This window comes from Camarhynchus parvulus, chromosome 4 (assembly GCF_901933205.1).
Source record: "Camarhynchus parvulus chromosome 4, STF_HiC, whole genome shotgun sequence".
Lineage (NCBI taxonomy): Eukaryota > Metazoa > Chordata > Aves > Passeriformes > Thraupidae > Camarhynchus > Camarhynchus parvulus.
In genome coordinates, this window is record NC_044574.1 from 13644709 (window position 1) to 13660979 (window position 16271).

At 36.8% G+C, this 16271-nt stretch overlaps 1 protein-coding gene across 3 annotated transcripts in view; it reads right to left on the reverse strand.

The window, feature by feature from the left end:
* The window catches only part of SLC2A9 (solute carrier family 2 member 9), a 76258-nt gene that overhangs the window by 10360 nt on the left and 49627 nt on the right, over positions 1-16271 (reverse strand). For all 3 annotated transcript variants that reach the window (XM_030947734.1, XM_030947733.1, XM_030947732.1), the window contains exon 10: positions 14873-14948. In XM_030947734.1, coding sequence (XP_030803594.1) covers positions 14873-14948 — 76 coding nt within the window. The remainder of the gene's footprint in view (positions 1-14872; positions 14949-16271) is intronic.

Below are 16271 nucleotides of genomic sequence, written 5' to 3' on the forward strand. Positions count from 1 at the left end.
CACATGCACCAGAAGCTCCTGTGAGCAGTGTGAGATAGGGACTTGCAAACACAGAACATGACATGCAGATGACACGTGTTGTCAGACATCCTTCCAGATGCAGAAGCCATGAATATGTGCATAAAAGAAAGAAAATGTGATGCAGCAAAGAGCTGCTCTCCACCATGAGCCAGTGTGGCTTTTTGTGAGAACACATCTGAAGTGGTAGCAAAGCCTTCAACTGAACTTTCTGTGCCAAAGAGTGTCAGTATAAATTACACCAAAAAAACAGAGAATAAATAGAATTTTTTACTCCTACTTTATACATAGGGTATACATGGAAACTGATATATGGAGAGTTTAATCCATCCAAACTGCTGCTTTGTATCTTTCTACAAGACATATGTAGTACCAGAATTCTGTGGCTAAAAAAAAGTAACTCCTCCCAGCAGCAGTTTGAACATGTAGAATAAATATCTGAACCCCCAAAACTTAACAAAGTTCCAGCAACGTGGGGTCTATCAATGCTTGATGGCTTCCAGCGGCCATTCTATCATACCCATGGGATTTGGGTTCAAATGGCAGCAATCACATCTCTTCTGTCAGCATCTGGTTTGGGTCTAAAATACCATATGAGGCAAAAGTTTGCCAGGACACTTGTCCCTTGGAGAGAGGAACTGAAGGACTGGAAACACAGAAATTGTGTAAGATGACTTATTTATAATCATTTATTCTGTCATGCCTTTGCTGTAGGACAATCTACAGAGGTGTTGCTGTTCTTGTCAGTATAATAAAATATGCTGTTGGAAGCAGCATTTGGAAAAGCAGCATTTGGAAAAATACATATTGTACAAGAGAGAAAAAAGCCAGAAGCAAAAAAAAAAAAAAGTACGAAAGGACAGAAACCTATCAGAAAGCATAAGTATAATGGAAATAAAAATGCATGGGCACAATCTCAGAAACAGGTTCCTTGAAATTCCAATTTAATTTCTAAGAACATATCAACTATCTCTAACTTTCAAAAATTCTTTGGAGGAATGGGAAGGGTGGCACAGACAGACCTCCCAGCTTTCTCAAGGTCTAGAGAAGCACAGCCACAGCATCACAAAACAGAAAGTCAGCTTCTGTAGGGGGATGACTTAAAAGAATTATAAGGAGGAACCAAGGAGCCTGAAAAGCGGTACATGAGTTATGTGAAAGTCAGGACAGGTTTTGGAACACAAGAAAGGGAATGAAGCCATGTCACTGCTGTCTATTGCTGTATGCCTGGAAGAGCACAGACTTGACCTCATGAAGATGAAGAGGAGGGCATGGGAATGCCTCCCAAGGGCCACACCACTGTGAAAAACACACTCTGCAACTGAGTGAAGGGAAAAAGAAATCTGGGAGAGCTGAAGGAGAACTGTAAAGCCTTAAAGTCACAGTCAGTGATGGCACCTGAGATGAGTTAACTTATAGCCCCAGGATTCCATCCTCAGTCCTTTCAAGGCGTCAGGGATGTGCTCAAGGAGTCCCTTTCTCCTGGACCTCACTGTTCTTTGAGATACAAGTCTGAGTGCCTGGGGCTGAAGGAAGCTTTATGATGCTTTGACTGTGTAAGTTGGATCTGAGCAGAGCTCACAATACTGTGACATTTTACCAACCACTTAGAGTCAGTCTCTGCAAGGTACCCCACATAATCTCTAGGCTAGATGGGTCTGTACTAGCCTATGCTCAAACACGGAAGCTTGGAAACCACTGTCAAAAGCAATTCAACCAAACCACTGTATTTTTGGAAAAGCCTTTAAACACTTTGTCAAGAGTTTCGCAGCTTTAACATGCATTTGCATGTGGGCGAAACAATTCACAAAAACGCTACCTGATCTTTCTCATGGAGGATGAACCTGGCATTGTCTTTTCCCCTGGAAAGCTTTCCATATAATTTTCAGTGAAGCAGCTTTATTTTAGCCCTGATCATAAAACAAAATAGTGTATATTAGGATTTCCTGTAGGAGTTTCTCAGCAAAGTAGCTTCCAAACATGAATTTAAATAGGTAATGCATTGACCACATAATTACAGTGATTAATTTCTAATACTTTCTTCTTTTTAGCATTGCAGTGAACATAATAAAAACAATCTTAACATACTGCAGTGCTAGTAAAAAAGATTGCTATACTTGTAGGATTCTGCATCTATTGGAAACTACAAATGTCTTACTGCAGGACTTGTATGACAATAAGGTGTTTTATAAAATGAGATTAAACCCACATGGAACAATTAGACATGCATAAATACTTCTGGTTTTATGCTCTTTATTAATTTATTTCTGTAATTAGTCCAGTTACACATGGAATCAATGTCATGTGCTAGTGAAATTCCAGACTCTCAATCCAGTACTCTTTTATGCATGAAATTTGAATGTTAGAACAGAAAAAATATTCTGCTAGAGATGTAATATTCTGTATCCATGCTATAGATTTAAAAATATATATTTAAATTTACACAAATGTTTTCTCAGGAAAAAATAGGTGCTCATATTTACTTTTTTTTCAGTGAGCAGTTATGAATAAATATTGCTTAGCAGAAGTTACATGAATCAGTGCAAAAACCTGAATACGGAAAACATGACAAAGGAAGGAAAATGCTGAACTCCTCATTCTGTTTTTATCCAGTACCTAACTGGGAATTTATGTTATGGCTATATATATATGATTCAAGAAATGAGACTGTTACAATAATAAATGCCTAATACAAATCAGGGAGATTTGTCACAGTGGAAAATCACCGCTAAAGGTGACAGAAATTTTGTGCCCTAAGAACAACTAAAGAGAAAGGAGCTCTCCCTGAGCCATCAGCTCATCTTTCAATACCCACCCAAGACAAACCCTGGTGTGCTCAGGCAGTGGCCCCACGGCAGCCAGAGGGTTTCCAGCCCCACCAGAAGGATCACCCATGGACACCCAGCCTAGTGACCTCCTGCAGGTCTCAGCTTTCCAAATTCTGCTCTACAGGGAGGAGTCTGGGAATCCCAAAAGGCTGATTAGGGCAAGAGCCCCCAGTCTTTCCAACTCCATGCTTTGAGACAAGGAGGCTTCAAAGTTTTTGAGAAAACAGACAACTACCTCGCAACAATGTTCTGTTTTGGGGAGAAAAAGAAGCCTGTGGAGCTCCAGACATGATCAAGTGAAATGGCTCTGTCTGCAAGAAAGGGCATGTAGGGGAGACTGATATATTCTAATAGGGTTGGGAGATAAAGCACTGTCCCAAAAAAAGGTTTTGCTATTTGCAAGTCAAGCGACCGCTAGAGAGCAGCTCTGGGAGAGAAGCAGTGGAAGTGAGGCAAAACTCCTGGAAGAAAACTGCTGGAAAAACAACCCAATGTTCTTCAGTGGGAGAACAAAAGGCTGTTAGTTTCTAACCAGTGTTTAGTTATTTAAAAACAAGAAACAAATAAACCAACAAACCTCAACCTAAACAATGAAAAAAAACCCCCAAAAATGTGCAACAAAACCCATGGGAAAATATACTTCAGGAATACTGCAAGGGAGGGATGCAATGCAGCTACTGAGTTTCTTCCATTTCTGTAGGTCTACAGATAGAATAAAAATTTTGCAAAATAGATATCTCAATCTTTATAAAGGTGTTCTGTCACCTGTTAGATTATTTTAACTTGCACTTTATATTTGATTGACTAATACCCCACCAAATATGACATTACAGTCAGATATGACAGCTGTACTCCCAGCTAATCCTGCTGAGAGAGCTGGGAACAGAAAGTGTGACAGGGGTGTACTGAGTCACAGCTTCATGCTACAGACTTTTCTAGCTGTCTGCAGCTCTTTTCCACAGGATAATTAAGTAAAACAGGCACTTTGTTTATAGAAAATGGTATAGTTCATTAACCATATTGATTTGTACCATTTGAATCTTTTCTTAGATTAAAGGCCACTTGAGTAAAAGACATTTAAAGCAGTCTATGGCAAACAAAAAGTGCAAGTGATAAGACCAAACTAAAACACACAAATAATACCTTGCAAATTCTGATATTATAATAAATAGTTTTATAATTATTAAGGACTAGTTTTTAATTCAGTATTGTGTGAAAGACTTTTTGTGTTGATTAATTTGCCTTTGGTATAGCATCCGTATAAAACCTGCTATTCCAACAGCATTTAGAAAACCATTTCTAGAGGGATTCTGAACTTTGTTGGTGCAAGGCAACCTATATCAATCAGGGTAAATAAAACAAAACTAAGCAATGGTGCAGAACAAAAATATTCATTTACTCTGTTATAACCTCAGTAGTTAAAATGCTATTTCTTGGTTCTCATCAGGTAATTTACACTAAAATGGTTGACATACAACAACAAGGCTATTGCATAAAATATAATAAATCACACAAAATTCTTTCTAGGTCCATTTAGGTAATTAGTTCAACAGCAGATATTCCATGCAAAAACCCACAATACCCTTATCTGAACCACCTGATAATTTCCTCTTCAGTGAAATTCTCCCCCTCTTGAATATTAATTAGTGTATTTTCCTAGAATTTTTACTTCCATAAGTCAGTGCACTCAAGCAGAGTTTTATGAGCAATCATTTACTGACTGAATCATTTTTCGCTGAAAATTTTTTCAACAAAATACTTATCATATAACTGATGAATCCAAATATGTTCAGTACTTTAAAGATATTTTTCTTTAGATGAGTTACAACAATTCCCTTTGAAGTACAACTGTTGTCTGTAAACATGAGAAATATATTTAATATTAAATTTATTTTAATTTATTAATTTAATGCAATATTTAATTTTTTTGCCTATTTTATTGTAAGACAAACCAGTAGTATGTAGGCCATTCTGAACAAAATTAATACATTGTTTTTTTTGGTTTTTTGGTAACAGTTTCACTCTATTGGGATATTTGGTACGTTTTTGATTATTTTTTATTGTTGTTCGATTTTTTTGGTCTTGACTTTTGTTTGTAAAAACTGAACATCAACATTAAATTTCTCCTCTGGTTCTTGGCAACATTTCTTTTTGCTTCAATTATAATGCTGCATAGCTACCAAAGAATAAAATGAAATTTAAGAAAATACACTCAACTTATAACCACATAAACAGTTAATAGTTCTTTCAACATTTCCGCCATATATTCAGATCCACCTTATAACACAAATCTAATTATAGCCCAACCTTCTGTTCTATTTGAATGTGAAGAACATTCTTTTTTCACTGAGCTATTGCTATGAGACTACATAATAGAATTAAATTTATAATTATTCTCAGTAACAATGATGATTAGGCACTTCTGTTCATATTAAATTGTTAAAACCAATTATCTCAATTATGAGAACAATGATGAAAGGGTTTTTACTATAATAAGAGCACAGAAGTGCCCCTTGTATATTCATCCACTATACAGATGGAAGTAGTGTGGAAATACCCAAATTAAAGACTCATGTTCAGTCCAAGGTAAGAGAAATATTCATACACTCACATCACTGTATGAGGACTGAAAAGAATAAAAAACCCAACCTCTATCTATTCTAGGCTTATTACTTCTGTGATAATCTTCTGAAAGAACTCTAAAACCATCAGACATGATTTCCTTTTAGGAATTCAAGTTGACAGACCATTAGCACAAAATGCTGCTGGTTGTGAACCTGCAAGCTAAAGAAATCTTGTAAAGTCAGTATATTTTAACAAACAAATTATTCATGCTAGCAGTGCACAATTATGTAGTTGTTTAGCTGCATTCATCCTGAAGGATGCCAACAGTAAAAATAGTGGGCCAAATTTCAGAGAAGGTGGGACTGAAGAGTTCTCCCTGTCCTTCTCCTGTTTAAGATGGGAAACAGACCATGCCTTCACTGCTTATGATTTCTGGAAACTGCTGAAGTTTTTAGGACACATGGCCTCAAATGCCCGTAATTAAAGAAATTGGTTGCTGCTACAGGATGGTGGACAAGGTATAAGGAGTAGTAGTTGTAGAACTAAGATAATAGCAAAAGAATAAGATAATATAATAATGTAAGATAATAATAACAAAAAAAATTCTTACTGTGACCAATAACCAAAACAAATATAACAAATATAACAAATAGCAGTACTTGCTCGCTAACAAACAGAAAGAAAAAGGAAGAGAGACTCAGAAGATGATCTTTGACTAGAAGTACCAGCTGAAGACAGTAACAGTCTTGCTGTGATGAACAATATAAGCCTTCTTTCTGATGAAACTCAGAAAGAGTTCATAACTCAGTGTTTCCAAAAAAGTGAAGTTTCTGGAGTAGGACAGATAACATCTGGAGATTTAAAGGAAACAACTGCTTTGACTGTTTGCTTGGTCAAACTGGCACTGACTACCCTTGTTCATGTAGTTCTCCTGACCTATTTTTTCCTCTGAAAGTCTGTTACTGGTGTTTATTCATCTTTCTATGCAGTGAATTGGATACCTAGAAACACTGTCTGGACTCCAGAGCCGTGTGCATTGCAATATCAAAATAATAAACTTTTGTATTTAGATCTTAGCCATGGAGATTAGTCAGAAATAGATGAGATGAACAGAAAACTTTTCTTTGCTGTGCATTGTGCCTGGGAATAAGGGAAATAAAATATTTTAATTGCCTTACATTCATTAATTCTACATCTACTGTTCTATATATATTTATATCTATGTTGCAAGTATAACCATTCTATACGAACTCACAGAAAAAAACTATGAATTCTGCGAAACTTTTTTTTACTATGCTTTCCATATCAAATCCCTATTAATCTGAATAATGTACCTAGGTCACTTACACAGCTTTTGAATAAATGTTTTATTTCATAGTTACATGGACCTCTAAAACACATGAGTGCATTTTTGCACCAGTAAATTTCTTCAGGGTTGGAGTTGTGAGCCATCAGTAACTAATTAATGATCATTCAGGAAAAGCTGCTAGTTCAGGTAGGAGGAGTGCTGTCAAGTGTCAAAGCATTCACATTTTGAAAGCTTCAATTAAGATAATTTTTTTAATCTATTGTTAGCAGGATAAAGTTCATAAGTTTTCCTGCTGCTGAGAACTCCAGGTGTCACCTCCAGCAATTCCTTTATTCAACAGATACAATTACCTTTCAAATACTAAGGGTTCATTTTTCTTTAGAACTGCCACTAATTATGAAGAATTTTAATCACTTTTGCTGCAGAACTGTTAAAAGCTACACATTTTCTCTTTGCTGCTCTTTAAGAGAGAAGAATTCAAACAAAACGTAAAACGGTATTAATCCCAAAATATATGTTGAATGACACTGCATTTAATATATTCAAGGGTCATGTTATCTTCGCCCCCAATAAAAAATCAATGAATATTGAAAGCAACTCTAGTCTTATTTCTTAACAGTCGAAAAAAATCAGTTTGTTCACTCAAAAGTAATAAAAAGATAAATTCTCAACTACTTGACTTGGTAGAAGTAGTTAATATTCCTGCCCCCAGGGATAGCAGGAGCTTTTCCATTGCTGGAGACAAGCAGAGAAGGGAAGGTAAGTGAACCTCTCGTGGCTGTGCTGCACAGCCACAGCTGTTAAAAGGCATTGGCAGGGCAGGCTGTGATGACTGCAGCTGGGAGGGCAAAACACCAAGCCCAAGGACACCTACTTTGGATGGATGGCACTCGAGAGCAAGGGAATGGGGCCAGGGGCTCAGAAAGTCTTCAGTTGGGACTGGTATGTACTGTCCACAGGTTATTACAAATTTCTGAACAGAACCATAACTCACACTTGGAGTATTTAACTAATATTTATGCAGTATATTTTAATTTTGCTGTTGTGCCCACAAAAGCCTTACAACTATCAACAAACCAAGCCTTTTCCTAAATACTTGGGAATATTTCTGCACAAATACCCTCTATATCCAATGCTGGAGCTACCTGGAATTATCAAAGAATGGCTATCTCTGGGAAGACTGGAAGTGCTTCTAGTTTATAGAATTTAAAAAAAAAAAGAAAATTAACCTAACCTTTCAAATCTACAACTTTTTAACTAAATATAAAAACAACATGGCTTTATTTGTTTCTTTTTTACTGCATACACTTTTCTGGTACAGAGAGTGGGTTTTTTGCACTCAAGCAAGCTCAAAGTCTTTCTTAAAGTGGACTGGCATAATGCCTCTGTGGGAGGCCATGTGTATTAGAAGTTCTTACATCCCACTGTAAGCGGACAAGCTAAAACATCACACAAAGCTTCTGTAAATGCCTATTTCAGGCAATAATACTGATGCTGCCTTTCATTGCAGTACTTTTATGTCTACATGTGTGCTATGACATCTTTGGTTGTTTCATATCTAAAAAGCTGATTTTTATCTTTTTCACTCATGACATTTCAGGCTGAACAAACCTCGTGACTTTCAAAGTGACCCTTTCAGGACAACAGCTTTGCTGTCAATACAGCTGCACACTGGCATTCAGAGTAAGAGCATGGACTGATTTAAACTTTAAATACCAAAGTATCTCTGATATGCCTCAGGGCATACAACAATGATTTCCTCTGAGTTTTCTTTTCTTTACCTTGCAATGTCAATTTAAAATGCTATTCAGTTGTATTCATTGTATTCAGCTGTGCTAGGGAAGACTTCACTCACCTTCCATAAGTCATGACAAATATAAAACTCTCAAAAAGAGACAAGCATAAATGAAGCATTTTTCTGGAGTGGCCTGGTTCATTGATATTTCTCAGTTGTGTTTGAAAATGCAATTACTATAAAAAGTAACAATTGAAAAATGAAGATCTTGCTACCATAAAATTACTATTTTTTTCAAATTCATCTGAGTTTGAATTTTACTGGTTTCTCTTTCCTGTAATCTCAGTGTGACTGGAAACATACCACTGATCTGATTTTGCCATCCTTATGCATACTAAATAGAAACTTATTTTAAAAGCGGGAAATTAAGTAAAATCACAGACTCATGTTTGATCACACTAAATTCAGCCTTATCTGTGCTACACTGAACACAGCAGGACTTGTGTGGGGAAATGCTACTTGTCCACAGAAATACTTACAGGATTCAAGACCAGAATAACTACTTCTAAGACATTACATAAGACTGTAAAGCCAAAATGCCTGAAGCCACTGTGTATGACTTAGCAAGACACTCCTGCTTTCTTCTCTCTAGTGCCACGGATTCAAAAATAGCAGCTATTGACATAAATGAAGTCAGGGGCTGCATTTTGTTGCAGTGACCCACTAGAAAATCCCTCTGGCCACATGTGCATCTTTGCAGATACCAGGGGCTTTAAACAGGTAGAAACAAGGTATGACTGTATACAGAGGACTGAGCATCTCACTTAGAGATAAAAAAAGAACAAAAGAATAGAAGATAAAGGAATCCAGGATCATATTAGATCATCTGATTCAAATACAATTCTCAGTTATTTCAGGCACTATTTAATTCTCAGCCTTCTCTGTGAGATACTATGAAGTTATTCTTGATCTTTTCAAATATAAATCTATTTTCTTCACCTTTGCAGCCCTTCTTTGCTAACTGCTGCCTGAGCAGTTTTATGCTCCAACATTCAGCTCTAAGTCATCTCAAAAACGATGACATGATGCCTGACAACACAATGAGCATTTTTCACATTACAATACAGTGAAACAATGCATGACAATATGATGTATTAGGTCTTTAAGAAAACATGTAAAAGAATGTGCATACAGAGTGTTCATATTAAACAATTTTTCAAATTACTTAGATAAAATATAATCAGCTATATGGAAGTCTTCCATGTGATACTTAGAGATATTATATTTTTCCCTAGCTAACCGGTATTTTTCAGACACCCTTAAATCCTCACCCTGTTCTGAGTTTCTAAGCCTCTTTTTTTCTGCAGGTCATGCAGGCATATATGCCCAATTCTTAGAAATGGGCAAAATGCAAAAGATTTCCACAAAATCACTAATCTCAAACTTGGAATGCCACCAAAATAACACAGATTTCTGGCACAAAAATGGCTTGAGTTATCATGATCAGGTAATTGATATAAAATCAACTCCTCCAATTTTTGGAGCTTCCATGAGTGTTCCTGTTTGTTTTCTTTTCTTTACAAAGACTCCAAGGAACTCTTTGGAAGAAGGAGCATTGCCATGTGCTTTCCTGTGAACACACGTGGCTGATCTCCCTCCCAGTTACAGTGGTCAAAGGGTGGGCAGCACACTTTTGCTACACAAACACTTTCTACAGATCTTACTGCTACAAGTAAGATCTGGGGTCTGGGGTCATTTCTGCTTATTTCCAGTGGTAAAATAACTCCAGTGCTTCAGTGCACCATGTTTCCAGAGCCAGCAAATTTGCAAAGATTTGAAAGCAACAATACTTATTCAGTTTCTGATAGAAAATGGTAAAAGAAGATTGTTTCAAAGCTAGGTATTTTATCAAAACAATACACCTCCTCCCACCTCCTCCCATCCTTCTGTTTAGTTAAAGACAGGCATTATGCCTAACCTGAGCCACCATGAGATATTCCATGTTTCCTGTCCCTTTGCTGCAGCAGTGCCTTCTCCACTAATCAAAACTGGATGGAAAGGTGTTACACTTAAACAGAATATGCTTCTAAGGAAGAAATACCAAGAAACTACTTCATACAAAGATAATGCATGGAAATGCTTTATGACAGGTTTCCAAGCTCTCCAGGTCTTGACTGTCTTTGTTACACTTATTTTCACTAGGAAGGTTATCTGGAATTCATGCCAATGTTTCTGTAATTTCCAATTAATCAGATGATCAGGTTTTTTCTCCACATGCTCCACCATCTGACACATCTTGACAGGTGGCAGAAAAGCCATTATTTGGTTCAGAGGATGAACATATAATTGTTTTATGTGAGTTGGAAAAACCAAAACCTGCAAGCCCCTCATCCGAAAATGCATGACAGACTCACTGACAAATTGGGTCAAGATCCCTGCAGACAAATCAGGAAACTGAATGGAATACATTCTGTGTCAGTTTTTGGGTGTTCAGTTCTTTTTAAAAAAATTTGGCTGGTGGATAAAAGGGAACAATCTGCAGCAGGTTTTCTAAAACTACAATGAACAATTTTTCAATTTTCTCTGAAAAATCAAAAATCTCTTGCTGGTCCAGCGACTGTTGTAAAGGTACAATGGGTGAATGGAGAGTTCAAGAAAATAGCTAAAAATAATCAGAACCTTTTCTTTTTTCTGTTTAAGTCAGACTTTAGACCATCTTTCCTTAAAGAAATTGATTCTGCAGGCACAGTTGAACATGAGTGCTCAGTCCATGAAGAGGCATCCACATAGGTTTAACTGAGAAAGTGGGAATAAATCTTAGTTTTCCTTTTTTTTTAAATATTAACTAAGGCAAAGTTAAAGAAGGAAGACATTTCACACGTACCTAAACCTGTCTATCACTATCCAAATTTCAAAAAAACTGCACATTATTTACCCATTCTGTAAAGGCATTACAAATCAATGTGTTTGCCCATGATGCACAACCTGAACAGCACAAATGCTCTCTGCAGATCCTGAAAATGTTCTTTTACATTTTCCTTTGATTTGTTTTCTCAGCTGCAATTCCCTCAGTTTCTTCTATTTACTTTTTGCTGGATGACAATTCTTCATTTGTATCCTATTCTTTGAAACAATTCTTTGAAATGTATCCTATATTTATTTCAGGTCCAGCAAATAACCAAATAGGCACAATGAAGCAACTGTCTGGGACAACATGGCTCCCTAATCTATAGAATAATAAATAATTTTCTCTCAGATCACACATTAACTCCATCAAGCATAAAGGCCCCTTTAATTTTGAGAAAGTGAAAGTTTCTGATGTTTGTCTTTTGACAAAAAATGATGAAGTACCAAACCACACACATGCCTGAACATTCCTGTTGCTAGCATTACTGTTTCAGTCCTCAAAAATACCTGCAAGCTGAAAAGCTGATTTCGGAAAAATTAAACCAATGAACACCCTCCACAATTTATAGTAACAGCTGATCCTCACAGTAAAGGAGCAGATGGGACTCATGCATATGCGATCAGAAAATGGTTTACACAGCATCTAAGCTATCAAGAAGGTATTAGATGTTCTAACAAGAGAGAAAATATTGTACATTTTAAGACAATTTTATGCTCTAAAAAGTTAAAGCAGTATTTCTGTAAACTCAATTCCTCATGTTATTTGTTATCTTTACATGGGATAATTTTTCCAAGTACCAATAGCTCAATGAACATACAGCAAATTCTTCCTAGCTTAAGATTTGTACCTATGGAATCATTACAAATTGTTTTTGTGGTGTAACTGCAGGAGGAATTAAGATACTGAGGATTAGTTGACAATTGTCCCTGTTTAAGCACTACAAATGAATGGCAAGACTTCTACAAAAGGCTAGAAGTATAAAAAATATGCAGATTTATAAAAAAGAATATATCTTAATTTTCATAGGGAAAATCCCTTTTTACTACCAGAAAGGTGGGAAAGTTATTCTTGACTTCAGTCTTGTCTCATTAAAGCATCAGAGTGCTACAAAAGACCACCAAAGTGTGAAATTTTCCTGCTAAAGGGATGTCATAAAATATTGCTGAGAAATGGTGGCAATAAGAAATAGCTGTTCATTCCAGAAAAACCTGTGTTGATAAGGTAAAAGTTTACAAGATCACAAGAATGTTGAAAAGGAGGAAGAGGATCAGTTGCTCTGTTTCTGCAAGACCTAGAGGGTATCACACAAAAACTAACAAAGGATGCATGCATGAAAGGTGGTAGACGTGGTTTCCTTTGCCAAAGAATACTAAAATTCTGCTGTTTCAGACAGAGATTTAACAAATCCATGGGAGACTATGAAAGTGTTAGAAGCTATGCCTCAGAAAGGCCCTAAGCTGGAAAAAAAATGCGCATTGGTTCTCTAAAAATATCTCACCTATTAGCCCTGTTTGTATTTTGCTCTGAACACTTCCCTACAACCACTGCAATGGAGAAATAGAGAAGTACCAACCATTCAGTTTTGATCTTTGTGTAGTAATTAAGGACTCAGTATCCTTGGTAGCCTGCTTGACTGCCTAGAATCAAAAAGCTTTTCCCTGCAGTCTCTCTGCATCTTTCTTGTTTTTACACTTTCATTCTGCCTCTTAAGCACCTCACCAACAGGAGAGTGGCTCTGCCATTGCAACATCCTTCTCACAGGTAGTGGCACTGCTCTTAGGTCCCCAAAGCTGTCTCTTCTCAGGCTGGACAAGTCCAGCTCACCAAGTCCCTTCTCACAGGTCTCCTGACACTGACATGGTGACTCTCCAATGGACTTGTCACAGGCTATTGATGTCTTTCCCATACAAGGAAAGGGGGACAAAACTTGACACAGTAATTGCACTGAATTGTCGAGTTGTGCCTTGTGATACAAAAAGCAGTGGATGCAAAGTGGACTTCTTGGTAATAATTTCTTTGTTCAGAAAAAAAAAATATATGCTCTCTTCTTATTCAATCATCTCAAAACATTGCTAATAATGGAAGCTGCCCAGCTAAAAGGCAGTAAAGTAATTCAGATCTGTTAAGGTCCTCTAAGGAGAACAGAGAAGTTTCATTGAAGATAAATCAGGCCCTATCAAAGTCAGCTAAAATATTGCTATTGATTTGCAGAGATATCAGAATATGACTCTTCATGGCTTCTTCTCAACAGCTGAAGAGTCAATTACCAAGATTTTCATTAAAAGCAATTCAGTGTTAAGTGCTACCCAGATATTCCCTTTATTGTCAGATATGACAAATGTTTGAACACACAGAGGGAAGGTGGAGAAGCTAACTAGGTAGCTTCTGGTACACTGTTAATGTTCTTTGGCTTTAACAGCACTGAGCACAATTAAAAACACAATAGAAGCTTTAATTTTAATGAATTTCTGTAGAAAGCAAGCAAGCAATTTCTAACAATAGCTGTTTGTCCTGGATGCATCTGCAGACACTTTGTTCCAAAGAGATTGTGAAGTGCAACACAAATCAGGAATAACATCAGTGAAGAGAAAGAACCTAAATGAAGAACTCTAGAACCCATTTTGAAGAATAGTGAGGCGAAGAAGAAAAGCAGAGGGTTAATCTTAATATGCTGGAAATATAACATTTAAGAACACATTGATTTGCAAGTTCTAAAAACTGGTGGAACATATCTGTAATAGGGAAAAAAGTCAGTTTGTTTCAACCAAGATTAAAAAAAAACCAATGGTAATACTGCAAGTAGCTGCACTTAAACCCTCTGAGCCACATAAAACACCAGAAGTTTTAAAGAAAAAAGAAGTTTCAAGTCAACATTTGACATTCCTAAGGCATTTAAAATTCAAGAAAAGTTATATTCCACAGAATTCTTTAACACCCACCCCCCAGATCTCAGTCTAGGAAGCACATGTCAGCACAACAGTGGACTTAGCTGAACCTGAGATTTGTCCTTACAGAAGGACAAAGGGTTTGCTATTTTTTCCCAGTATTTTCACAGTATTTTGCACAGAAATTATTGACAAACTCTTTTCCCAGAAGCAAGGGTAAAAGAAATATCTTGGTCTTCCCCCCATTTTTCTCTAAAGCAGCATATTTTTTTCTCAGCTTTTCAAAAGAGGATCGATGGAATTACAGCAGTATTTCATTAGAGTCACATCAAACATCAGCAACTCTTCCCCAAATAAACCACAATCAATCAATTAGACCACTTCAGTGGTGAAGATGTATAAACAGCGGATTAATGTTTAATGTCAAACTCCTTACAAAGAAAAAGAGGCAATAAATAATGCATTAAAAAAAACCTCCAAAACCTCAAGGGAACAAAAGTCTTACTTTCTGGTTTATTGCCAAAGTGAGGTTCTGTATACAACTGATTTACTAGCATAATGCCAGTGCAAAAATACCTGTCCTCAGATGTACAAAGAAACATGAAAAAATAGGTATAGACGTACCTGGTCCAATGCAGAACGATGCAATGATTGCAAGGATACAAAATATACTGAGGTAAGGAAGCCAATACACAGTGTTCTGGGTGGATAAAAGACATTCATTTTAGATATATTGTACATATCACAAATATTTTTAAAAACTTGCAGATAACAGATAGTGTTTTCCATGAATCTTGATTTACGTCAGAATTTAGTCCGGGGTTACTTTAGAAAATCCCAGCATTTCTGTAGGACCTTATTAGATGATTTGTGTCTAGAGGCCTTGGTCTCCGTGAAATCCCTGTAGAGAAACACTAGACAAGCAATGTACCACAGTCAGAACTCCAAAAAAAATCACAGCTTCTTGTGTTAAACCTCAACCTGGGGCACTGAACACTTCAGCACCTCCATCCACCTCAGGTATTTCAGTCATGTTTTAAAAGAGCATCTAGGATGGTCAATAGAGCTTCACAGCTCACCAGTCAAAGGCTTGGCTGAAAACTATGGCTGATATTTGTTTGGACAATCAGGATCTGAACCTTGGCAAAGCGTCGGAAAGCCACAGTCCAGGGCTTTTCTGCTATAATCTGATTTTGCAGACAAGGAAGGCCACATATGCTATCTTTCCTCTATTTCTAAGTAGATTTTTCTCTACTGAGACCTCTAAATATCAGGAACTTGAAATATGAAGAGCAATTCCTGTGGAGCTTGCAGGACACTGCTTCTTAATCATGTATGTGAATGTTTGATTCCAATTCTAATAGATGAGGAAAAAACATGGATACCCATTTCTTTCTCTTTTCAACAGGTGGAGTTTTAGTGCAGCAAAATGCGAATGATATTTTATTAGAATTTTGCTATTTTTGAAAAGTTTGTTAAGATACATGCAAGTGTACTATCACCACCTTGAACAGCACTCTAAAAATATCCTTGCTAAAGAAAGTAATTATTTTTTCAGTGTTAAGGAAAGGCCCCCATTTCCTGATGTTTTTCCTCTTCTAGTCTGGGTTAATTCCTTAGTTATATGGAAACCATGGTCTCCTGGACGTTAACATTAACCAAAAGGGTTGCAGATCTATCAAAATTACACAATCTAGGGTTCTTGTCTGGAAGCAAATCCAAGATCTCTGAGAAAGAGAAGGTGTAAATATGGAGTAGATATAAATTTCTCTGAGATTAGAACTATTCATACAGTGATCCTTTTTTCAAAGCAAATCTATAATCCTTCACAGGTTGAGACCCTTTTGAAAGGAGGCAAAACTGAAAGGCATTCAGACTTCAGGGATTTTAAATAGCTGAAAGTCCTCACACCTCCAACTTGGCTTTAAAAGATCTGGAAGGGAATTTTTCACTCAGCATACAAAATATGCAATAGCATCTCTCTTCAGGAGGAGAGCTGTCTTACAGCTGTCCTGACAGGAGT